Source organism: the organism of the source record quoted next, unplaced genomic scaffold, assembly GCF_019419815.1.
Source record: "Pyrus x bretschneideri cultivar Hongxiangsu unplaced genomic scaffold, Pyrus_bretschneideri_v1 Contig22, whole genome shotgun sequence".
NCBI classification, from domain to species: domain Eukaryota; kingdom Viridiplantae; phylum Streptophyta; class Magnoliopsida; order Rosales; family Rosaceae; genus Pyrus; species Pyrus x bretschneideri.
Window position 1 is genome coordinate 5,079,513 of NW_025999524.1, and position 21,628 is coordinate 5,101,140.

The 21,628-nt window shown below is 36.6% G+C and overlaps 4 protein-coding genes across 4 annotated transcripts; 3 read left to right on the top strand and 1 right to left on the bottom strand.

Moving 5' to 3' along the window:
• Nucleotides 1-684: 684 nt before the first annotated feature.
• LOC125477755 lies at nucleotides 685-2,839 on the top strand. The gene is made up of 3 exons (XM_048585180.1): nucleotides 685-968; nucleotides 1,282-1,611; nucleotides 2,581-2,839. The coding sequence occupies exons 1-3, from the start codon at nucleotides 685-687 to the stop codon at nucleotides 2,837-2,839; spliced, it is 873 nt and encodes a 290-aa protein (XP_048441137.1).
• A 4,554-nt stretch (nucleotides 2,840-7,393) lies between these two features.
• Nucleotides 7,394-8,324, top strand: LOC103941056 (MLP-like protein 28). Its single transcript, XM_009351237.3, has 2 exons — nucleotides 7,394-7,650; nucleotides 7,792-8,324. The coding sequence occupies exons 1-2, from the start codon at nucleotides 7,461-7,463 to the stop codon at nucleotides 8,082-8,084; spliced, it is 483 nt and encodes a 160-aa protein (XP_009349512.1). The 5' UTR covers nucleotides 7,394-7,460; the 3' UTR covers nucleotides 8,085-8,324.
• A 3,932-nt stretch (nucleotides 8,325-12,256) lies between these two features.
• LOC125477573 lies at nucleotides 12,257-13,977 on the top strand. The gene is made up of 2 exons (XM_048584807.1): nucleotides 12,257-12,748; nucleotides 13,501-13,977. Exons 1-2 carry the CDS (start codon nucleotides 12,415-12,417, stop codon nucleotides 13,653-13,655), a joined length of 489 nt encoding a protein of 162 aa, XP_048440764.1. The 5' UTR covers nucleotides 12,257-12,414; the 3' UTR covers nucleotides 13,656-13,977.
• Nucleotides 13,978-14,122: 145 nt separating this feature from the next.
• Nucleotides 14,123-17,178, bottom strand: LOC103941057 (phosphomannomutase/phosphoglucomutase). Its single transcript, XM_009351238.3, has 7 exons — nucleotides 16,526-17,178; nucleotides 15,952-16,215; nucleotides 15,293-15,809; nucleotides 14,981-15,180; nucleotides 14,750-14,865; nucleotides 14,517-14,657; nucleotides 14,123-14,402 (listed from the first exon to the last, which is right to left on the bottom strand). Exons 1-7 carry the CDS (start codon nucleotides 17,063-17,065, stop codon nucleotides 14,321-14,323), a joined length of 1,860 nt encoding a protein of 619 aa, XP_009349513.2. The 5' UTR covers nucleotides 17,066-17,178; the 3' UTR covers nucleotides 14,123-14,320.
• Between the last annotated feature and the right edge of the window lie 4,450 nt (nucleotides 17,179-21,628).

Consider the following 21,628-nt stretch of genomic DNA (forward strand, 5'->3'; position numbering starts at 1 on the left):
TTACGTACAGGGATGATCTAAAAAGGAAAACTTTATAGTCGCCAACTCTTTTTTGCGATAACTTGTTAAAGTCCTACATCGGTGGGGTGAAAAGAAACCAAGGGGTTTAAATAGTATTACGCCACTCTAACTAATATCGAGGCATTTTATGGTAAAACCCCACACCTGAAGGATTGGGCAGCTGGTTAAGTTGGGGACAATATCGATGTTGTTAGAGTGGGGCGGGCCCAGTGATCTAAAAACCCAACATGGCCTCAGAGCCAGGTTCGATCATCTGAGCCTGGGCATAAATCTGTGAATCCACTAAGCTGAATCGAAGCTTGCTCGTAGCTTAGTGAAGGTCGTTGGAGTCCAGTTATCATCTAAGAAGAGAAATCAACCTATTTGGACCAAAGATGTCTGGATCTGGAGGCTCAGAAGTGAGAACTCCAATTTTCTTCGGTGAGAACTTCGAGTTCTGGAGAATTAAGATGGTGACAAGAAATCACTTAGGTTGTGGAATCTGGTAGAGAATGGAGCTAAAACTTTAGATTCAAATGAGAAGAAAGTTTAAGGATCATCGGAGGATGATGGAGATGAAGAAATGGCTGTTGTGTTGATGAAAGACGCAAAGGCTCTGGGAATCATACAAAATGCAGTTTCAGATCAAATATCCCACGAATCGCCAATGCAGAATCAGCAAAGATGATATGGGATTTGTTGTATGGCGAGTACCATGTTGGTGATCAGGTAAGGTCTGTGAAATTGCAAAATCTGAGACGTGAATTCGAATATGCTGTAATGCGTGATGATGAAACTCTATCTGGGTATCTTACTAGGCTAAATGACTTGATTAATCAGATGAAAACATTTGGTGAAATTCTGTCTAATGAAAAACTTGTACAAAAAGTTCTAATTAGCCTTAGTAAACCATATGATCCCATATGTCTAGTCATTGAGAATACAAAGTGTTTGGAGACTGTAGAATTGTAGGAGGTTGTGGCAATTTTGAAAAGCCAAAATCAACGTTTGGATTTGCACAATGTTGATACCATTGAGAGAGCCTTTGTTTCACTCTCTGTGAATCCAAATGAACAAAACAAGGGTGGTGCTGATTCTGGTTCATCTAGATTTCAGAGAAACTGGAATTCTAAAGGCAAGAAATGGGAATCAAAACCCAAGTTTCAACAGAAATCTCTTATGAATACTTATCAAAAATATGAATGCATCTCAGTCAATGAGTCAAAAGGTTGCAAAGCCTCAGTGCAAGGTGTATTCTAAGTACCATTTTGGTGAGTGTAGATACAAAGGGAAACCAAGATGCTTCAATTGTGATAAATTTGGGCATTGGGCTAGAGAATGTAATGCGGCTAAAATAGTGCAAAAGGCAAACAATGCTAATCAAGTGGAGATGACAGGAAATCTGTTTTATGCAAATATCACAGTCACAGAACCAAAGGTGAATGGAGAGCGGTACATTGATAGTGGTTGTAGCAACCACATGACAGGAAATGTGGAATTGCTTGTTGATGTGAGAACCAACATAGATGGCAAAGTTCAAATGCTAACTGGAGACCTTGTGAATGTTGCAGGAATGGGTTCATTGGTGTTTGATACAAACAAAGGCAAAAAGTATGTTAGAGAAGTAATGTACCTACTTGGCTTAAAAGAAAACTTGCTAAGTGTTGGTCAAATGGATGAGCATGGATATTTCTTGGTGTTTGGTGGTGGAATGTGCAATGTGTTTGATGGTCTATCACTAGAATGCTTGGTTGTGAAAGTGAAGAAGAAAGTGAATAAGTGTTATTCATTGACTTTATTATCTGAGAATTAGGTGGCTTGGAAAGCTAGTGTCACTCACTCTACTGAGACTTGGCACATGACATTTGGGCACTTACACTTTGATGGTCTCAAACAATTGAGAGACAAGGAAATGGTGCATGGTTTGCCTCAGCTTGAAGACTACAATGGAGTCTGTGAAGGTTACCAATTTGGAAAACAACACTAGAAAAGAGTTTCCAAGAAATTAAGTGCAAAAAGCAACTGCTCCACTTGAACTAATTCATGTTGATATGTGTAGACCTATGAAGAATGATTCAATTGCTGGAAATAAGTATTTCATGCTGTTAATAGATGATCTCACCAGAATGACTTAGGTCTATTTTCTAAGATACAAGTCTGAAACATTCAATTATTTTAAAAAATTCAAAGTTATGGCAGAGTTACAAAGTGGATTCAAGGTCAAGTGTCTGAGAAGTGATAGAGGAGGGGAGTTCAAGTCATCTGAATTTGATCTATTCTGTGAAAAAAAAGGAATACAAGGACAGTTCACTCTTATATATATTGCACAACAAAATGGAGTAGTGAAAAGGAAAGCAGAACTGTGATTGAGATGGCTAAATCCATGTTGCATAAGAAGAGAATGCCATACTTTCTCTAGGCAGAAGCAGTTCACACATCAGTGTATATTCTAAACAGATGTCCCACAAGGACTTTGAACAACATCACACCTTTTGAAACTTATTCTGGGAGGAAACCAGGAATAACACACCTGAGAGTATTTGGTTCACTATGCTATGTTCATGTTCCAAGTGAACACAGACATAAGCTTGAGCCTAAAAGCTTCAAAGGAGTATTTGTGGGATGTGCAACTTGTGAAAAGGGGTATAGGGTATTTGATCCATTATCCAAGAAACTAGTATTATCAAGAGACGTTGTATTTGATGAAGAAGTTGCCTGGAATTGGGAAGAGAATTCAGAGTCAATTTCTCTCAATACTGGAAGTTTTATTTATGCACTACAACAGAACTGGTCTTTTGCGGCGCATAAAGAGCGCCGTAAACGGTTACTCACGGCGTGAGCCCCCAAGCAATAAAAGCCCATGTCGTAAAAGATGTTTTGTCAAATACGACATACTATAGTAGTTGTGAATAATTTAAACAAAACACGTCGTAAACGATCTTTAAGGCGTGCATTGTGAGCCTTAATTGGTATTAGATATGGAGTTAATGGGGAGTCGTAATACTGCAAAACCAATTACAGCATACATATATGCTATAATTTATATTAGATACAACGTTTATTAAGTGTCGTAACACTGTAAAGGCAATTACGGCATACGTCGTACATCGTAAAAAAATACTACCATCAACAATTAATGTTGATTTTTGCATGCCGTAGTTTACATTTATTTTAATTTTTATTTTAACAATTCATTTTAGACAGACCTCATTTCATAACATCTAAATTAATATTGAAAGGAATACAATAGAAAGATAACAATAATCATCATAAACACATTAAACTCCAAATATAGATTAATTAGTAAATATTGTCAATTACAGTACAATTGGAAGTTTTGGCACAAACAAAAAATCTAAATTATTTTGTTGCTCTTACAATTGATGCACATCCTAAAGTTGACAGAGGTACCTAATGATGACTAAAAAATAAAATCATACCAAAAAACACAAAGTAATCTCCCAAGCACATCCTCCATATCCATAAAGCAACCAATTTGATCACAAAAAAGCACCATACCAATAAAATACAAAGCAAGTCTTTAAGTGTTGTGCTAATTCTCAAGTTTGTAAGACCACAATACATTTAGCTAGTAAGTGACAGAAAAACTAGAAAAGGAGTGTGCCACAAGGCAAGAGGAAAATAGGAGAATAATTTAGTGGCTTAGTGAAGAGCATTAGTTACGATCTCAAAGACAAACTTTTGTGTGACTGACAACTACCCGCCTAATTCTGCAAATAGAATAAAAATCAGTTCCACAAACAAAAGCATCATTAATCCATAATCAAATTGTAGCCATGAATCTTAACCAATTTGTCAACAAGAAAGTATGTACTTATATCATAATTGAATTTCATTTCTTCGATGATAAAGCATGTACTCATGTATTAATAATATCAAGCATATAGCAGTAAGTTTGATTAAGCAACAGCTCATTTGCCATACATATATTCTTAAAGGTCAAGGCAACTGTTATGTGCCTTCAAGCATCCATGTGATGATAATATCCTATACAACAAATCATAGTCACATCTCTTGCCAAAAAACAGCCTCTCAAATAGATAATGATAACAGAGATCTTATTTAGAAAATGTAGCATGCAATCACTAATGCAAAACCATGGGCAGACCATGGTATGCTAAGGCAACTGACAATCACATAAATATCTAAGACATGTAGAAAGTACAATGAAGTTCATAGTTTTGCAACCTCATATTATTCACATTTAAATAACAACAATTTCTCTGCCAAAACCTTATCATTTGCAACCTTAGATGATTCACACTCACCCAAACAATTCATCTAATGACTCAAAAATCCAGTTAACGCACCTCTACAACCCTCTGTCTCTTCAATTAAAGAAGTCCAGGCATTGAAATCCAAGGAACTGGCCCTCACAATGTTTCACATTCTATCTTCTTCGATAGACATGGCTGCAGCAAAAGAAAAGAAATAAATAAATATAAGAAAACATGTAAACTGCTAAATGAAGTAAATCCATCAGCACAATACAGTTTCTCAAGAACCAAATAGAGGATAAGAGAAAATTGGACGAAATTCGAAGTGATCGTAGTGAAGTTTGAACCCCAATTAACATATGGAAAAACCATACAACTATCAACCATTAACACTGAACTGTCATGTAGCACAATACATCTACCAATCACGAATCAATCAAAAGACAGGAAAGTGACTTCGGCGAAATATATTACAGCGACGATAAAACCACCATACCATCGCAACTATCGATCATGTTGTTCGTAATATATCAAGATAAGAAAAAGAAGGGAACTAACCTGCATAGAACCTCCCAGTGAGATTCTGAAGCGCATCTTGAGCATGTTCTTCCTCCTTGAACTGAACGTACATATTACTAACCTACACACACAAACACACAACCACAATCAATTAAAACGTCCCTTTCGCTTTAGACTTCAATCTAACTGTTCAAAATGGTATCACTATATGCATGGTAGTGGACATATACCCCCCAGAGACAAAGTGAAATCGACTTCCCAATGATAAAATGGTAGAAATTTTCTCAAAACAGAAGAATGTTTCAATACAAAGTGGCCTAACAATCTCTCTAGAATAAATAACACAAGAACTCGGGTTCAATACAAGTTAAGCGTCTCATAGAAGAAGCCATGGTCACTAATTTTAATAGATACTTGGTTAATAGTTAGTTGAAATCTAAAGCGAAGGGGAAGCAATGATACACGAAGCGCTAGAAGTTTACAAACACTAGAAAAAATCTCTAACCCTGATTCATTTCTAGAGTTAGCTAACTATACTAATAGCAAAACTGGCCCTAACGCATTGTGAGTCCAATTGTCTAATGATAAAGAGATTAGCAGTTGGAATTTCATCCAAAAAATTGACGACTTGGAATATTTATGTGACATTAAAATATTTAGCATTGTGCTCTTAACACCAAAAGTTTGAAAAGGCATAACTACCAATAAAATTCACCACAACAGATAGAGGATTGGGCACATAACCTAAAAGAAATTGCATCAATAAGCCCTCTTCAATTTCAGGGTGATGTTCCAACAGAAATTGCATCAAATTACTTGTCTAAAAACCCTAATGATCACGAATCACTATGACAATTAAATAGTTTAATCATGGTGATTAATAATTCAAAGCAAGCATGCATCTATTCATAAGCAAATTAATAAAATCACATATTCATGCTAAGGCTTGTGGCTTCACCCTAGCAAAAGAAATTAGCTACAAACAATCATAAAACAAAATATTTTTGAGAATAAGGATAGAAAACACCTAGAAAATAAACTTGAAAAACTCTCTAAAGTGTGCGTGCGTTTCCTCCTCTCCTTCCCTTCTAACCTAACAGCTAAAAAGTCTTATTTATACTACTAAAAAATAAAACCCTAAAAAGTCTTAGAATAAAACTAGGAAACATAATAAAATAATAAAACAGAAAATAAAGAGTTTCCTATTTAAACTGAAATTAGGACTTTTTAGAAAATCAGACTTTTATCGACCAAATCAACTCTGATTTGGTCTCAAAAGGTCTCTTTTGAAAGTTGGAGACGTCCTCTACAAATCCTCAGAATGATTTTTCTCAAAATATGTCATCTTGACCTCCAAAATACCCAAAACATCCAGAAACGTCAATCTGGGAAAGTTACGTGCTGGGCCTTTATTTCATCGCCATGATCAAATAGCTTGGTAAAAAAATCTGGAATTTTGATACAATTATCTTGAAAGACTCATGAACATCCTCCAATTGGAATCACTCCAAAATTCATCCGTTTGATCACTTTTTGCTCCAAATGAAGTTGAATATTTTACATTAAAAATGTATAACAAATTATCAAAATTCTACCAAAATAACTAATATATTAATACTAAGATAAGGGTAAAATATATGGTATAATATGGACTCATCATGCAACAACATTTCTTATATAAGAAACATCTTCTGTGTAATTTCTGATATAAAAAACATCTTCAGTTTGATTACTACAACCGTGTGAGTTTCAGAGTTTGTCTTGAGTTCTACTGTTTACTGCTGTAGGACTCACCTATTTTTTATTTTTCCTATTTTATGGTGGGTTATTCCCTTTATTCACTCCTAAATGATTGGTCACCTATCGTATACAAACTTTGGTCTAATGCTCATGAAAGGACAAAGGCAAATGGTTGATATTTAACTAAATATCATCTCAATCGTTTATTCGTGAAAAATGACAGGTGTGGTGGAGAATTTTGTTGTAATTTTCTAACTCATGAATTTCATATATTAAACTCAAGAATTGGATCCACTCTCAAAGAACACAAAGTCTACAGCCCACTGTAAGAGCTTGATTTACATAAAATTGGAAACAAACTCGAATTTTCGGCATTAAAGGCTAGTGGGAGAAAAAACAAAGGCAAAATGCTTTTGGCTTTGCCCTTTTCAAATAATTTTTTTGTTTGTTGATACAACGATATATTTACACATTTTACACTAAGGGATGAAAATAATAAATTGATACTTAAGAGAAATATTACTTAACTATAGTACTAAGTGCCTTATCCGTATTTTCCTTTCTTGATAGAAACACAGGAACAACAAAAAGGAAAGAACAATATAATTTAGGAAAGTATATAATCTCTTTTTGAAAAAGATAGAATAGAATCCTCATCTGATCCACCGTAAGATAGTGGCCATGAGCATCAAATTAACACGACACTGCTAAAACAGAAATCTACTTGCCCAGTTGCCCTAGCTAGTGAGGGACCAGCAAACAGAACTCCAAACCTAAATTAAATTTGTCAGAAAAACCACCCCAATTCCGATCCACATTTGCAATTGGCTCGAAGTGAAGGCATATTATACTTTATCTAGCTATTTTATTTCTTCTATATAAAGACCAAGGGGGAGTCATTTTTTCACCAGACTCTAGCTAGCTAATTTCATACAAATTACAAAGTTAAAAAGATCGAACGCTATGGCTCAAATAGCAAAGATGGAGGTCCAGGCTGAGATTAAAGCCAGTGCCGACAAGTTCTACGAAATCTTTCTTAGCAAAGGGTACCTGTTGCCCAAGATGTGCCCTAATGTCATAAAGGACCTTCAGGTCATCCAAGGTGACTGGGGCTCTGTGGGCTCAGTCAAGCAATGGACTTACTTTGCTGCAGGTAACACTAACAATTAATGGAAAAAAATTTATGCATGCCAACTTAAAATATTTTATATATATACTACTCGTTCGACTATATAACCTAACCTGGACCCAGCGATCTGATATTTTCTTAATTAATTATATACCTGCATGATAGACAATGTTTCTGAGGTTTCTAGAGAGACAATTGAAGCCATAGATGAGAAAAGCAAATCAGTGACTTTCCGAACAGTAGGAGGACAGTTGGCGAAATGCTACAAGAGTTTCAAGGCTACGGTTCAAGTCACACCAAAGGTTAGTGGGGGATGCAGCAGCTCATCAGTGAAATGGACCGTCGAGTATGAGAAGTTGACGGAAGGTGTTCCGGTTCCTCATAAGTACATGGACTTTTTGGTTCTTCTGACTAACAATATTGATGCCCACCTTCTCAATAATAAATTAATTAATTAGAAGACGATTTATGTACTCTATTTTTTATTTCTGGCATACTCTTTTAGTAACCACAAAAATATATATATATATATACAGCGAAAACCAAAATCAAGAGGAGGTGTGCATAAGAAGAAAAATAGTCATATAGTATGGTACGTATATAAAAGCTGGCCAGGGTGCTAGTGGGAAGCTTTAGCATCTCCTTTTAATTTCTTGCTTCTTCTATGTATTAATGGTAATGGATATCGATATTTCTAATTTCCAAGCTTTCAGTACAACTAGTACTATTGTATGTGAAATTATGACTTGAATTTCCAATATCCATTGAAGATCAAATATAAATTTCCAACCAAAAGTCCAGTTTAAAAAATTCGTACCAGTGGTAACTAAACCAACAAAATATATGTATATGTATCAGAACCAGAGGAAAGAAAATCGTGCCTTAAAAAATGATGATATGTTTTAATTAGATGTTTAAGGTTCTTAAGACTAAAGTACATCAAGAACTAATGAGCCTCAAGTACGATAGTGATCATATAATCAGGAAAGAAAAAACGGAACACTACAGACAAGAAATCTAGTCATAGACCCTAAGGGGCGTTTGTTGCGCCGGACTATCTCGGACTGGATTAGCTTCAAGGACTAAGCTGGACTGGCTTAGACTAGACTAAACTAGACTAACTTAGTGAAGCGTTTGGTTGCAGTATTGGATTAAGAAGCTGGATAATAACAATTCTAATATTATTTTATTTAATATATAAATTATTAATATTTTTATTATGATATTATCTTTTCTCCATCTTTTCCTACCATTTCCGTCCCACTCTTTTCCTCTTCTCTCATTGTCCCACCCTCTCCCTCTTTTTTTCCTTTCAGACCTCTCAATTCATGTCTCTTTCTCATTCCTGGTCAAACTCCTTATTGATTCCAGTCTCTATTTCTCTGTCCTCCCTCTCTCTCTAGCTTTGCGTTGTTCGAACGTAACCTCACGGCTCCAATTTTCCAGACGAGTTGCAAGTTTCTCGATGTGTTTTTTGGCCAACCCTCATTAAATTGGATGAAGTTAGCACCGCCAAAAAATTTATCACCATCCCTGGACCGAGATCTTAGCTTTGCATGCTCGAATCTGTCATGGATTTGAAGAAGCCCAGCAGGCCGAGACTTCCAGGCCATTTTTCGGCCACATTCGACCACATTTTGGCCTCAATTCAAGTAAAATCGTAATCTTGTCACTCCCAGCTTCAATTTGGTATATTTTATATGAAAGTTGGTTGTGAAATGGATCTGAAAGAGAGTCGAAAAGTTAATGATTAATCTAGGTGACCGGAGATGACGAGGAGTCTATCGGGAGTGGTCGTTGAGCATGACAAGGACGAGAAATAGAGGACAGTCTTAGCTAGTCCCATGGTTATTGGGGGGTCTCACTAAGACCTCTTAGTGAAGGGTTTTGTCCATGCTAGTCCCCTTTAGTCTCATTAATGTTAGTCCCAGCATGGAACAAACACAGTATTGGATTAATAGCTAGTCCAGTCCAGTCCAGTCCGACTTAGTGAGGGCAAACAAACGCCCCCTAAATTGCATATTGTACTGTGGTTTTCCAGATTGAATAAAAGCACAAGTGGGGGACATAAAGCAAGATTTGTTTAAGATGATTGTAACACCAAATTCTTAGATTATATATTGCGAGCAGCAGGGCAATCCTTAATAGTTGTCTGATCCTAATCAGAAAGCAATTTTTACGGAAATGTATCATCTTCGGATCCCTTCCTCCTAATCTATCAAGTTCAGAAATTTGAACCATTGAAATTTAATCTAACGGCTACAAACAGTGATGCACTTTAAAAGTTATAATAACTTTAGCTGTTGAATCAAATTTTAATGATCCGAATTCCAAGACTTAGTAGATTAGAAGGAAGGGATCCGGAGATGATCCCTTTCCAATTTTTACCCTCATATTTCAATATAAAACTAAGAAATTGAGAATGTCAGGTGATCGACTGTCCCACCCATTAGTTACCCCAACATGTCTTTGTTTCGGATTTGAATCATCTCCTGAGCTCAGCCTACTGAGCTCCTAAGCAAATTACAAGGGTCGTTGGAATTTAATTCAACGACTACAATTATTATAACTTTTAGAGAGACCCCTTGTTTATAACCGTTGGATCAAAATCCAACGGTCCGTATGATTTGGTCAAGATGCTCAGCAAGCTGAGCTTAAGAGAGGATCCAAATCCCTTTGTTTCATCCATAAGTGTATTAATATTATTTTAATAATTTACTCTCTTACTATACCAAAAATGTTTCTCTTATTACCATTTTCATAAGATAAATTAGGCTCTTATTTATCATTTTTCTTTCTCATTAATTAAACTTTATTCTGTTTTCATTTTTGATAAAAGTTTCTTGACGTTTCCCCATGTCATGATTGGAATGTTAGATTATTTACAAGTCATTATATGGTAATTTTAAAAATAAAAAACTCATTAATCATTTTTAAATATATATATATATATTTTTTGTATTTTTTTTCCATATATTTCTGCTTATAATTTGTATCCTTTTTTTAATTTATACCAATATTATTTTTAGTATTATAATCCTTTTTATCTAACCTAATATAATCTTGTGGTTAATATGCATTTCACCCTCACAAGTTCTCAAAATAAGAACATTAGGAGAGCATCATGTGATCCTCGTGCTAGATAGGGATGAGAATATACATTGAAGGATCACTCCCCTGGGCGATGTGGGATGTCACAATCCACCCCCCTTAAGGGCCCGACGTCCTCATCGGCACACACACGACCAGGATTAGGCTCTGATACCAATTTGTCACATCCCGCCTTGTGGCGGATCACTTTCTGAGCCCGTTCCACCACCATAGCACGATAATGTCTGCTTTGGGCTTACCATTCCATCACGGTTTTGTTTTTGGGAACTCACAAGCAACTTCCTAGTGGGTCACCCATCATGGGATTGCTCTAGCCACTTTCTCGCTTAACTTCGAAGTTCCAACAGAACCCGAAGCCAGTGAGCTCTCAAAATGCCTCGTGCTAGGTAGGGATGAGAATATACATTTAAGGATCACTCCCCTGGGCGATGTGGGATGTCACAAGCATCATTGTGAATTAGTTATACCCTGTTATAATGAATATATTTATAGATTCCAATTTGTACTACTTATGTGGTCCAATATCCTAGTAGATAAAAGTGTTGGTTTACTTTCCAGTTCGAAACTTCTTCCTCTCCTAATTTATTATAATAGTTTCAAACTCTTGTATCCTCTAATAATAATATTAATATAAAAAATTGTGCTAAGTACGTTATAATTCATAATTTCATATGAATATACTCAGAGCTACCATTTGGATCCGTTTTCTATTCTATTTCAGTCCTTTTCTTTTGTATATTTGAAGGAAAAAAATCTCTTGCAAAGCAAATAACAAACAGAAATGAAGTGAGAGACCTCACCACAACAACGTACACGCAAAAGACAAAACGGCATGAAAAGTTTAGACTGAAACCAATAGTACATAGAATTAACGGTGATTTTAGTTTCAGTCCTTGGTCAACTTAATCGTTGGATTGAAATCATATTTGTTTAATATTTTGATCGAAATTCTTGTCATTATTTAAGATAACTCTTTCTACATGCTATAAATTATACATTTAAACAAATTCAAATAAGAGTAAATAATATTTTAAAATTTAGGAATTACTTAAAAATCTATAAGAGAGTAATATTATTGAACAAAAAAGATTATTTAAACCCTATTATTATTCTTCACATAGTAATTTAAAACATAAAATAAATATATAATTGGCTTTTCTTTTAGGAACTGTTATTAACACTCTAAAAATCTCATTCTACACTCCTCACAAGTGTATTTGTCTTTCTAATTATAGAAAATTTGGAGTGTCAAATGAGATTTTTGGAGTACTAATAACAATTCGCTTTCTTTTAAGAAGAAGAAGAAGAAGTGATATTCGCTGCACTAAGGGTGATGAAGTGGGCTAAACTTCTTAATGGGCAAGCCATATTAAGTGAAAAGAATATCATTATACTGTAGTATTAAGTGACATGTAATTGACATACTTATGTAAAAAAAAAAAAATAGTGGCTATAAATTAAATTAAAAATTAAGGATACAAATCAAAGTTTTTTACGCTTACGGTGCGAACAAAACACGGCAAGCTGGCTAGCTAGGCTGCTTCACTTTCTAGTTTTTTTCTGCTGCCTCTTTCAAAAGATCCAATTATATCGGAGTCGGAACAATTGGGCTTGGTTGCCGGTGCATACGACGTCGGTCGCCAGCAGTTTAACGGCGCTTTTATTATAAGCACGACGATGACAAAGGAAGAGACGAGGATGCCCTTGCCTTTGCCTTTGGCCTTGACGTCCATCGAAGAAGAATTAGAAGCTGCTTATTATGAGGAGGACGATGATGATGAAAGCCTGTTTTCCATTGATTTTAATTTTAACTTTAAGAATAATTCCAAGGGAGAGGAAGAGGTCGGTCCTTATCAATACTATGTAGCAGTTGGGGGCCAGAAGAGCGAGTATAGCATGGATGCGCTTCTCTGGACACTGAGTCGCGCCGCAGTGACACATGATCATGATCGATCACCAGTAATAGTCATCGTCCATGTCTTCCCACCGATGCGATTTGTTCCTTCTCCTTGTAAGTTCAGTTATCTAATTCATCTTCTCATCATCGTCAATTGCATTCACGTGCATCTCTGTGTCCATGAAGGCATGAACCATGTCTCTGTGTGTTTGCGTGTGCATGTCGCCGCCCGGCGGTCAGTTGGAGGGAGGTCAGATGAGGAAGGCTTGTTTGTAAGTTCATTAGCGTGTTTGCTAAAAGTGTTCTTCAATTAAAAACACGTCAATTATTGTTAGTAAATGTTCAAGTCCTCAATTTTTAGAAAGCGCTTCTAGGCTTCTAGCTAAGATCTTGAAACACTTTTACGTTTTTCTATTAATCACAGTTAAAACTTCTTTTGGTTGTCATAAAGCGGTTTTAACCTTTCCTAAAGCAATCCCAAATTGTAAGAGCCTAATACGATGAACATGCATGCTGTATAGTCAGATGACTCAGATGTCATGATTCATACATTTGATCTATATTATCAAATATATTTTTTATTCTTTTTATAATTTAGTTGATTACTAAATTTCAAAGTTGAGAGTGATACAAGGGTTGACATATCTGGCGTGTGTGTATTGCACAAGTTACTGATTCGAGTTGAATCCATCAAAGTCTTACACTACAGGAGTTCAACACAAGTTTCAGATTACACAGATTTTCTAGCTGTAAAGGCGACTAATTAACCATAGGGTTATGACTGCATTTAATTAATTAACTGATTTTTTAACATTTAATTGATGATTAGTAAGAGATATTTCTGTCTTGGTTTTTCTGACATGCAGTAGGAATGCTTCCAAAAAATACAGTGAGTCCAAAGATGGAGAACAATTGCATGGCCCTAGAAAGAGACAGGAGGAGGAAGCTCCTTGACAGATACGTTGATGCCTGCTCATCTGCTAAGGTATTATCAGATTTCCAAAATACAGGCCCTCTATAGCTATTTAATTACAAGTTTATTAGTACTGATTAGCCTCTGTATGTTGATGAATATGACGTTAAAATTATGCTCATTGAGAGCGATACAGTTGCCAAGGCAATCCTAGACCTTATTCCGACTCAAAACATAAGAAACCTAGTAGTTGGAACCATCGAATCAAGTCTGAGGAAACTGAGGTCCAAGAAAGGAAGTGGAATAGCCAGTCAGATTCTACGAAATGCGCCCGACACCAGCTGCAATATTAAGATCATATGGAAGGGAAAGGAAGTGATTGATGACAGTATGTTTACTGGCTCGACTTCATCGCGTAGCAGTAACGCAAACTCCTTGTCCACACAAGATGAAGACGACCAGCAAGAAATACGAATCTCAACAGATTACAATAGACAAGAGTACTTGCGTCCTGCAGTTAAATCGCCATCATCTTTAAACGGATACAAGTCAATATCGTGGGGGAAACCAAAACCTTCACAAATAACAGCTTGATTTTGTTGTATGATGCTTTTGGCATGATGAGATTGGCATCCATATTGTTTGTGAATACGAAAAATAACCCAACATGGCAAACGTTATAAGTCGCAGATTTATACATTATACATAAGTTTTGTGACGTAATCCATCTGTTTGTATACCTAGCTAGCAACTTCACCGTAGATTATAGCAGCTCAGCCTACAATTCCACTCTTGGCATACTTATCAATCTGGTTAGTTTCAAGAATTCTATCCATTCCGCTTGCTATGAGAAATCTGCAACGAAACATATCGTCAATTGAATCAATCATTCTAGAACATTACTATTTACCATTCTATGAATTTACATACGTAGCAGGGCGAACGTCAATATGGAGCAACATGACTTACTTATCTAGAAGAACTCTTGTCATTGTTCGGCAACAGCCAGGCGCAGTTGATTGCATGTTCACTGCAATATTCGGGTTGTGAATGCTCTGCCTAATGTGCACCCAACCATGCTGTCCATGTTCCTCATCTGATACTTTTGCTCTGAAACATACAAGTTTTAATTAAAATTTGAAGAAATGTAGCTATGATTAAATTCAAACAATCGTCAAATTCAAATGTATTTAGTACAGCACCTGTACATGCGTGCGTCAACGGCAGCAGCTGACGCATCATTTGAGTCTACCAAACAGCCCTCGCTGACCCAACAATCTCCGCACGAATCTAACTCCCACCCTTCAAGCCGCCCTTCCTAAAAGTCAATGTGTGTTTCGTATCAAACAAGGTAAGGATGTGAAGAGTTGTTGAATGCGTGAAGGTCATAGGAACTTTGCATGAACTAATGAGGAGTTGCTCAAAACAATTACCTCAACGTACTCTCGGAACGTTTCAATGGCCTCCACTGCCTTTTCTTTTGCATATCTAGGCTCAGAAATTACATTCATCCTCAGCTCTATGGACTCTGACGGTTCTTCAAGGTCTTTTATGATGTTTCCAACCCCTTCGTCTGATCCTGCAAGCTTCATTCGCACCATATCGATGATGATCTTTACCACCATGTAAGCTCCTACGAACAATTATTTAATTTGAGCACGATAAATAAGCTACATAAGAATTTAAATTAAAACAAAATTAAGGAAGTAGAAAACAGAATATGCAAAAACAACAATGCTAATTACCATCATCAAGGAAATGGTTCTCTTTAAGAGCACCGTGTCCAGATGTTTCCATCATGAGATGAGTTTCAATGCCTTCCTTGTTAAGCTGCACTCCCTTATCAATCACATTTCGATAACCAACACGATATAAGCAATGATGACCCCCCCGATTCGTGATGAATCTTGTAAGCGCCATACTTGTACGCGCATCGGTCACTATGGTGGTTCCAGGGTGTTCCCTCAATACGATAGCAGAAATCAAAGCAATGAGCTTGTCGCCATTGATGGGGTTGCCCTTGTTATCCACAATGCCGCTGCGATCCACATCAGTGTCAAATACAATCCCAAGATCAGCAGAGTTTTCTAGCACTGCAGCTCTGGTTACCGCCATAGCGGTTTTGTCCTCAGGGTTGGGAATGTGGTTCGGAAACATTCCGTCTGGATTAAGGTATAGAGAGCCAAAGGTGTCTGCCCCAAGTTTATCCAACACATCCCATGTGAAAAAGCCTCCTGATCCATTACCTGCATTCACTATTATCTGCATTAATTAAAAAGCAATTAGTCATCATTTCGCGTGAATATATCAATGAAGAATCAAGAGATATAAATAAATTGGTGTGCACAGTAGGAGAAAAGGCGTGTGCAGAATTCATTTCCCAAAAGCTAATTCAATTCCGAACCTGGAATCCTTGGAGTGGAGTTTCGTAATGCAACGGATGGTTCACTCTCTCCTTGATAATGTCTCGGAGGTGCTTTGCATACGAGCTCATGAAATCAACTCTTGATGGAGCGACATTGAGCAATGTTGACACTTTGGCGAGCCTATTGGCATACTTTCGGGCTGCTCTATTGCATATGTCTTCCACTTCTGGCGAGCTTAGTCCTCCTTTCTTGGTGAAAAATTTGAGACCATTTCGGGTGTAGGGTAAGTGAGATGCGGTCATCTGCAGTACAACGTTCAAAATCAAATGATCATAGTAATTGTTTTACATCTTATGTGATATGAGAATTGACTTGAAGGAACTGTGATTTCAACCTCACATTTAACATGCCTCGATTTGTTTCTAAGTAAAGAATTAGGCGAGATGAGCCCTTAAGGTCACAAGAAGTAAGCATCCACCCTTGACCCCAAAGGAAAGGAGACTTACGGTCCCGTCCCAATAAATTAGGAAATGCCTCATAAGTCCTAGTCTAACTTTACATTTTATTAGTGCAAACAGTGCCATTTTGTAGATGTTGCTGAATATATTATACCATGATTGAAGCGTCGTAGGAAAATGGAGGCAAAATTGTACTCATGAAGCAGGCCGGTGTAGTTGCAAGTCCCATATCGAATACCAAACAACCTACACGACCTAGTCCAGAAAATACAGCTACACTCAAATTTGGTCCTGAAATCCTTGGGTCCTTGCCAAGGGACACCCTAACTTTCTCCACAAGTTGTCCTTGCTCCTTCTCCAAGCCGTCGATAACCCACTCACCAAAACTCTCCGCAATGGCCTCCACAGCCGGTGGTGTTAGGTCCACAATCCGCCCCTTCTCGCCTTCCAAGGCCACCCCGCGAACATCAGACCCGTTCTGGAGCCTTCTGATTCTGTCCATCTCTTCATCCACCACAACTTCATTGTAGGCAGTGCTAGAAGACTTCACACGTACAAATTTAGTAGCGAATCGCAATGAGTACGGAAAGCTAAGGTTTGTGTGGGATGTTTTGGTTGCCGGCTTTGAGGGGAAAGATAGTTTTTGAGCATTGGTTTGCAAATAAATTGTTGAAGAAGTTGAAGTGGAAGCCATTGATGAGATTAAACAAATTCAGAGTAGTGTTCAATTTGGCGCCCTTGGTTCTTTTTTTCAAATGCTTGTTTTGAAGAGGGGGATTTTGGGACCAAACAAACAAGTTTGGAAGATAAGATACCTCAATAAACAATAGCCCTACATTTGTATATCCATACAAATAAAACTTGGAAGAAAATAAATATCTTTGAACAAAAAATTCCAAATGCCCAGATTTTTTGCTTCTTTCTTCTTGTAGTCAAGGCAATGCCCCTTCTTTTTACAAGGTGTGCCATTGATGATTCTCTCCAAGTCCATGCGAAGCAATGGCATATTCCTGGTGCTATTGCTAGTGGCCGATCTAGGATTCGAATTTTGGGAGTCGCGTTAAAGGTTCAAGTTTTTTAGATAGAAATAAAGTGCGAAGCAAAAAAATTTCAATTTATTCACACTGAGGCATTGTCGAACACTTGGTGAGCCTGTTGTCGTCAGCCGAATCAAGTTGCGTACATGTCAATAGATATTGACATATGACAAGCAATCTAATGAGTGCTATTGAGAGAGCTTGAAGAGTGTTGTTGACGCAACATGAGAGAGGCATTTCGTCAAACACCGAGCACAAAAATGACTAGTGCCAAACATTTGGAGGGTCCTCAAAAGATCTTCGTATGTATATTTCTCAAACTCCGAGCGGTCCGAGTGGTCTTAGGAACACCAAGGTCCCAATATGCATCTGCCACTGACCATAGCACCAGTGCACGTATAAAACATAGGATTTGGGGGAAACTGGTGAATTGGAAGTGACCGGTCTAGACCAATTGATTGTTGACGAAAATAGTTAAAACCTTCAAAATCCGAACTAGACTGGCTACACATGGCTCAGTTCACGGTTCTTAACTAATTAAATATGATCCAAACCGAATTAAAACAAATTGAACCAAAAGAGACCGCTTAATCTCTAAGCTAAACGTTTCAGAGACGTTCTAACCATTGGAAAATTGTGATACTAGATGCTAGAATTTGGTCCCCGCCAATAATTTTTCATTTATTTTTTCAGTTTGCAGCGTGGGTCGATCAAAATGCAGGTGGGTTTTCGATCTAATCCAAATTCAGTTGAGTTAGTCTAGACCAAGGAATAGACAAAAAGCACAACCTATCGAATCTAATCTTAGCCTAAGCAGTCTGAAGTACGGAATCCTATCTTGTTCGGTCCACTAAACGTGCCCAAAGATCTTGCAGAAACTCCATAAGCGAACATTTCAGACGAAACAAAAAAAACTGAGTATTTAAGTAGCGTTGCATGATTCATATAATTTCACATGGAAGAAAATACAAAAAAGTAGTCATCCCAAGCACAAGACACGCATGGCATTCTTGCTTGGAACATGTATATACATTAAAAAAACAAGAGACCTAAATAAGAGAGCAAACAGATTCATGTTATTGTACTATATATCTACAATTTGATCACTCCGATTCATAACCTTAGCATGATAATGATAAAGAGATTCTCTTAAAGTGGAATTTTTCAAGGACTACCTGATACGTCACAGTTTACGTCAATTTTTATGGTTCAGACAGGCAAATTACACATTATTTGTGCACATCACCTTCAACTAAATTACCAATGCTATATATCTCATATAGTTCATACCTCATCCCATTCACCCAAAGAATCTGCTTGAAAACCCTAAGCCTAACTTGGAATTCACCTTTCTCTATCGAAAACAGTTTGAGTTATCTAGGAGTTTATTGTTATAGACATGGGGCTTCCCTCTGATCTATCATAGGTAGAAGGGCACAACTATAGGATATATATCTTTTTGATGCACAAAATCGGCGAGGACTTTGGTCCAACAGAAAGTGTGAGGTTTGTGACCTTCGCTAGATTGCTCTGGTCATTAGTGTGGATAAGTATGTAAATGAATAGAGACAGGGAAGCAAATAACACAAGATGTATGTGGTTCACCCAGATTGGCTACGTCTACGGAGTAGAGGAGTTCTCATTAGTTGTGAAGGATTTACCCAAATACATAGGTTCAAGCTCTCTTTTAGTGAGTTCTAGTGAATAGTTTAGTACAAATGACATTAGGGATTATTGTGGGAGAATGATCCCCTTTTATAGAAGAGTTTATAGAAGAGAGTTTCTAACTTTGTTCTGACATTGACACGTGTCGTGTTGTGATTGGCCTCTGATATCGACACGTGTCGCGCTGTGATTGGCTTCTGATACCGACATGTGTTGTGTTGTGATTGGCCTCCTGGTTGGAGGAAAAGTCTTGTGGGTCCTTGACAGTATGCTGTTGACCGGTGCTTAGTAGTTTCGAGATTGGTCAAGTATGGTACAAACATATCTAAGTCAGCTACTTTCAGTAACATTGTATCCTCAAACATTGAGAAGTTAATTCCAATTCCATGGGGCTGCCGGAACTTGTGGCCCAAACCTTGTTCAAAATGTACCGTCACATATGGATGAAGGTTAAAATGTATTATCATTTTTGAGGTACACCCCCTCGCTGATCAATGTTCACTAGTTAGAAAAACATTGAGCAAATCCTTGTTACTAAACAATAATGTAAGGGAAAAAGTTGAGCAAATCGATCCTTGTATGACGTGAATGATTTTGTATCAAATGGTATGTAGCAGAGACAAAAACCGAAGAAAGAAACTATTGTGAAGAGTATGAGATGTATGTAGAAAATGCTAGGTGTATGTAGAAAATTTAAGGTGTATGTTGAGAGTGCAAGGTGTGAAGGTATTATGAAAATACATGTGGGATGTATTAAGATAAATTTTAATATAAAAAGCAAATATGGAGTGTATTAAGTTTGTGGGATGTATTCAATAATGTGTGAGATGTTACTATAACAAGCCAAAATATTATGTCAAAAACATAAAATGACAAATAATCCATAGAGAATCCGACTTTCAAGAGAGCCCTTAACATTTCTCCCTCAACATTATGTTGACCCAGTAATCTCCAGTTGAACAACTTGTCCAAAAGAAACCTGCTAAGTTCGTCTTTTAGGAATAACTTTTAAGTTTCTATAAAGATTTTTAATTAATTAAAATTTCAACACATTCTCAAAAGAAGAAACACTTATTAAAAAAAAAAGTTCGATAAGCAGAAGTGCTACCTAAACAAACATTTTCTATTAAGACTCTAATCTACAATAAAGAGGATTTGAACTATATTTTAAATGGGTACATCATTGCTCTGGCTAATTAACTTAATTTACGTATAGAATATATGAAACTAGAGCGGAAAAAGTTGGCTTTCAATATACTGTCAATAGTCACATGGAAATTGTTCAAGACATGTGGGGAAGAGCTGAGATGTTAACCCATGCATGCATTCTCTTCTTCAGAGGGACCACGTATACGGCTTATACTATCACTAATTTACTATGTTGTATGCACATCCACGGCGCCTTTATATGATCTTGTGTTGTGATGTCGCTGTTTTAGCATCGTTGAGAAATATCTGTTCAAATCTATCCTACCTCATATCTCTATCAGATTAAGAACACCATGAAATCTGATCAAATCTATCCTACCTCATATACATATATATACATATATACACACACATATATATATATGCAATTTCGTGACATGAACTTTACTGGCAGTCCAATCTTCTGTATATATTTTTTTGTGTGTGTTTACCGTCATGAGAGAAACATACAACAAGAAATATATATCATTTATCAAAAAACGATACAACACCAACTTATAGTCACCTAGTAATTAGAAAATACATAATCACTCACCTTGGATTGCATATTAAAGATTGAATAATGAATGAACGTGTCTTTAATGTTTTGATCTTCATTTTTTATATCAAATTTAACCATGAATGACTATATAGAAGTCGTTGATCACAAAGTGACCAAGAAACCAAGACTTTTGTATACCTAAATTTCACTCTGAAAAAAAAAAAAAAAAAAACAAATGCCACTTGATCATGTTCTTAACTCTAATCAGTCGGGGTCAAAGAGATTATGCTCTTTTATGTCAAAGGTCTACAGTCCATGCCACCCAATTATCCCAGACAAATTGGTATTAAACAAAATAATTCAGCATCTCTCTCTCTCTCTCTCTCTCTCTCTCTCTCTCTCTCATTTGCCCACCAAGGCACGGTTGGTGCGTACATCGCATTGGAGAAATGTCCTTTTTATATATTAGAAAACGAGGAAAATATTTGTATGGTGTTCAATATTATTTATTTTTATATAGAGTATAATAATAATAATGTCATTTTCAATTGAGTATTTGCATAAACTGTCTTGCTCATACCTTTTCATATACATGATTCATCTCAACGGTTTACGAATACTCTTACTTCCATTTTTTATTCTTAATTTTTCATCCCAAGGGTGATAAATATCAGATCCAAGAATTTCTCTCTGATTCCACCAACCAAACGCATTTTTTATCTTCTTTTTTTCTCCTAATAAAGTAGAGTGAAAAAACATTTGTCGAGTTTTTCATCCTCCTCCTAAGTTTGTAAATAGCTGCCAATTTTATCATGAACTTTTATATTACCCAGTTATCACACAAACTTTTGTAATTGACAAATTT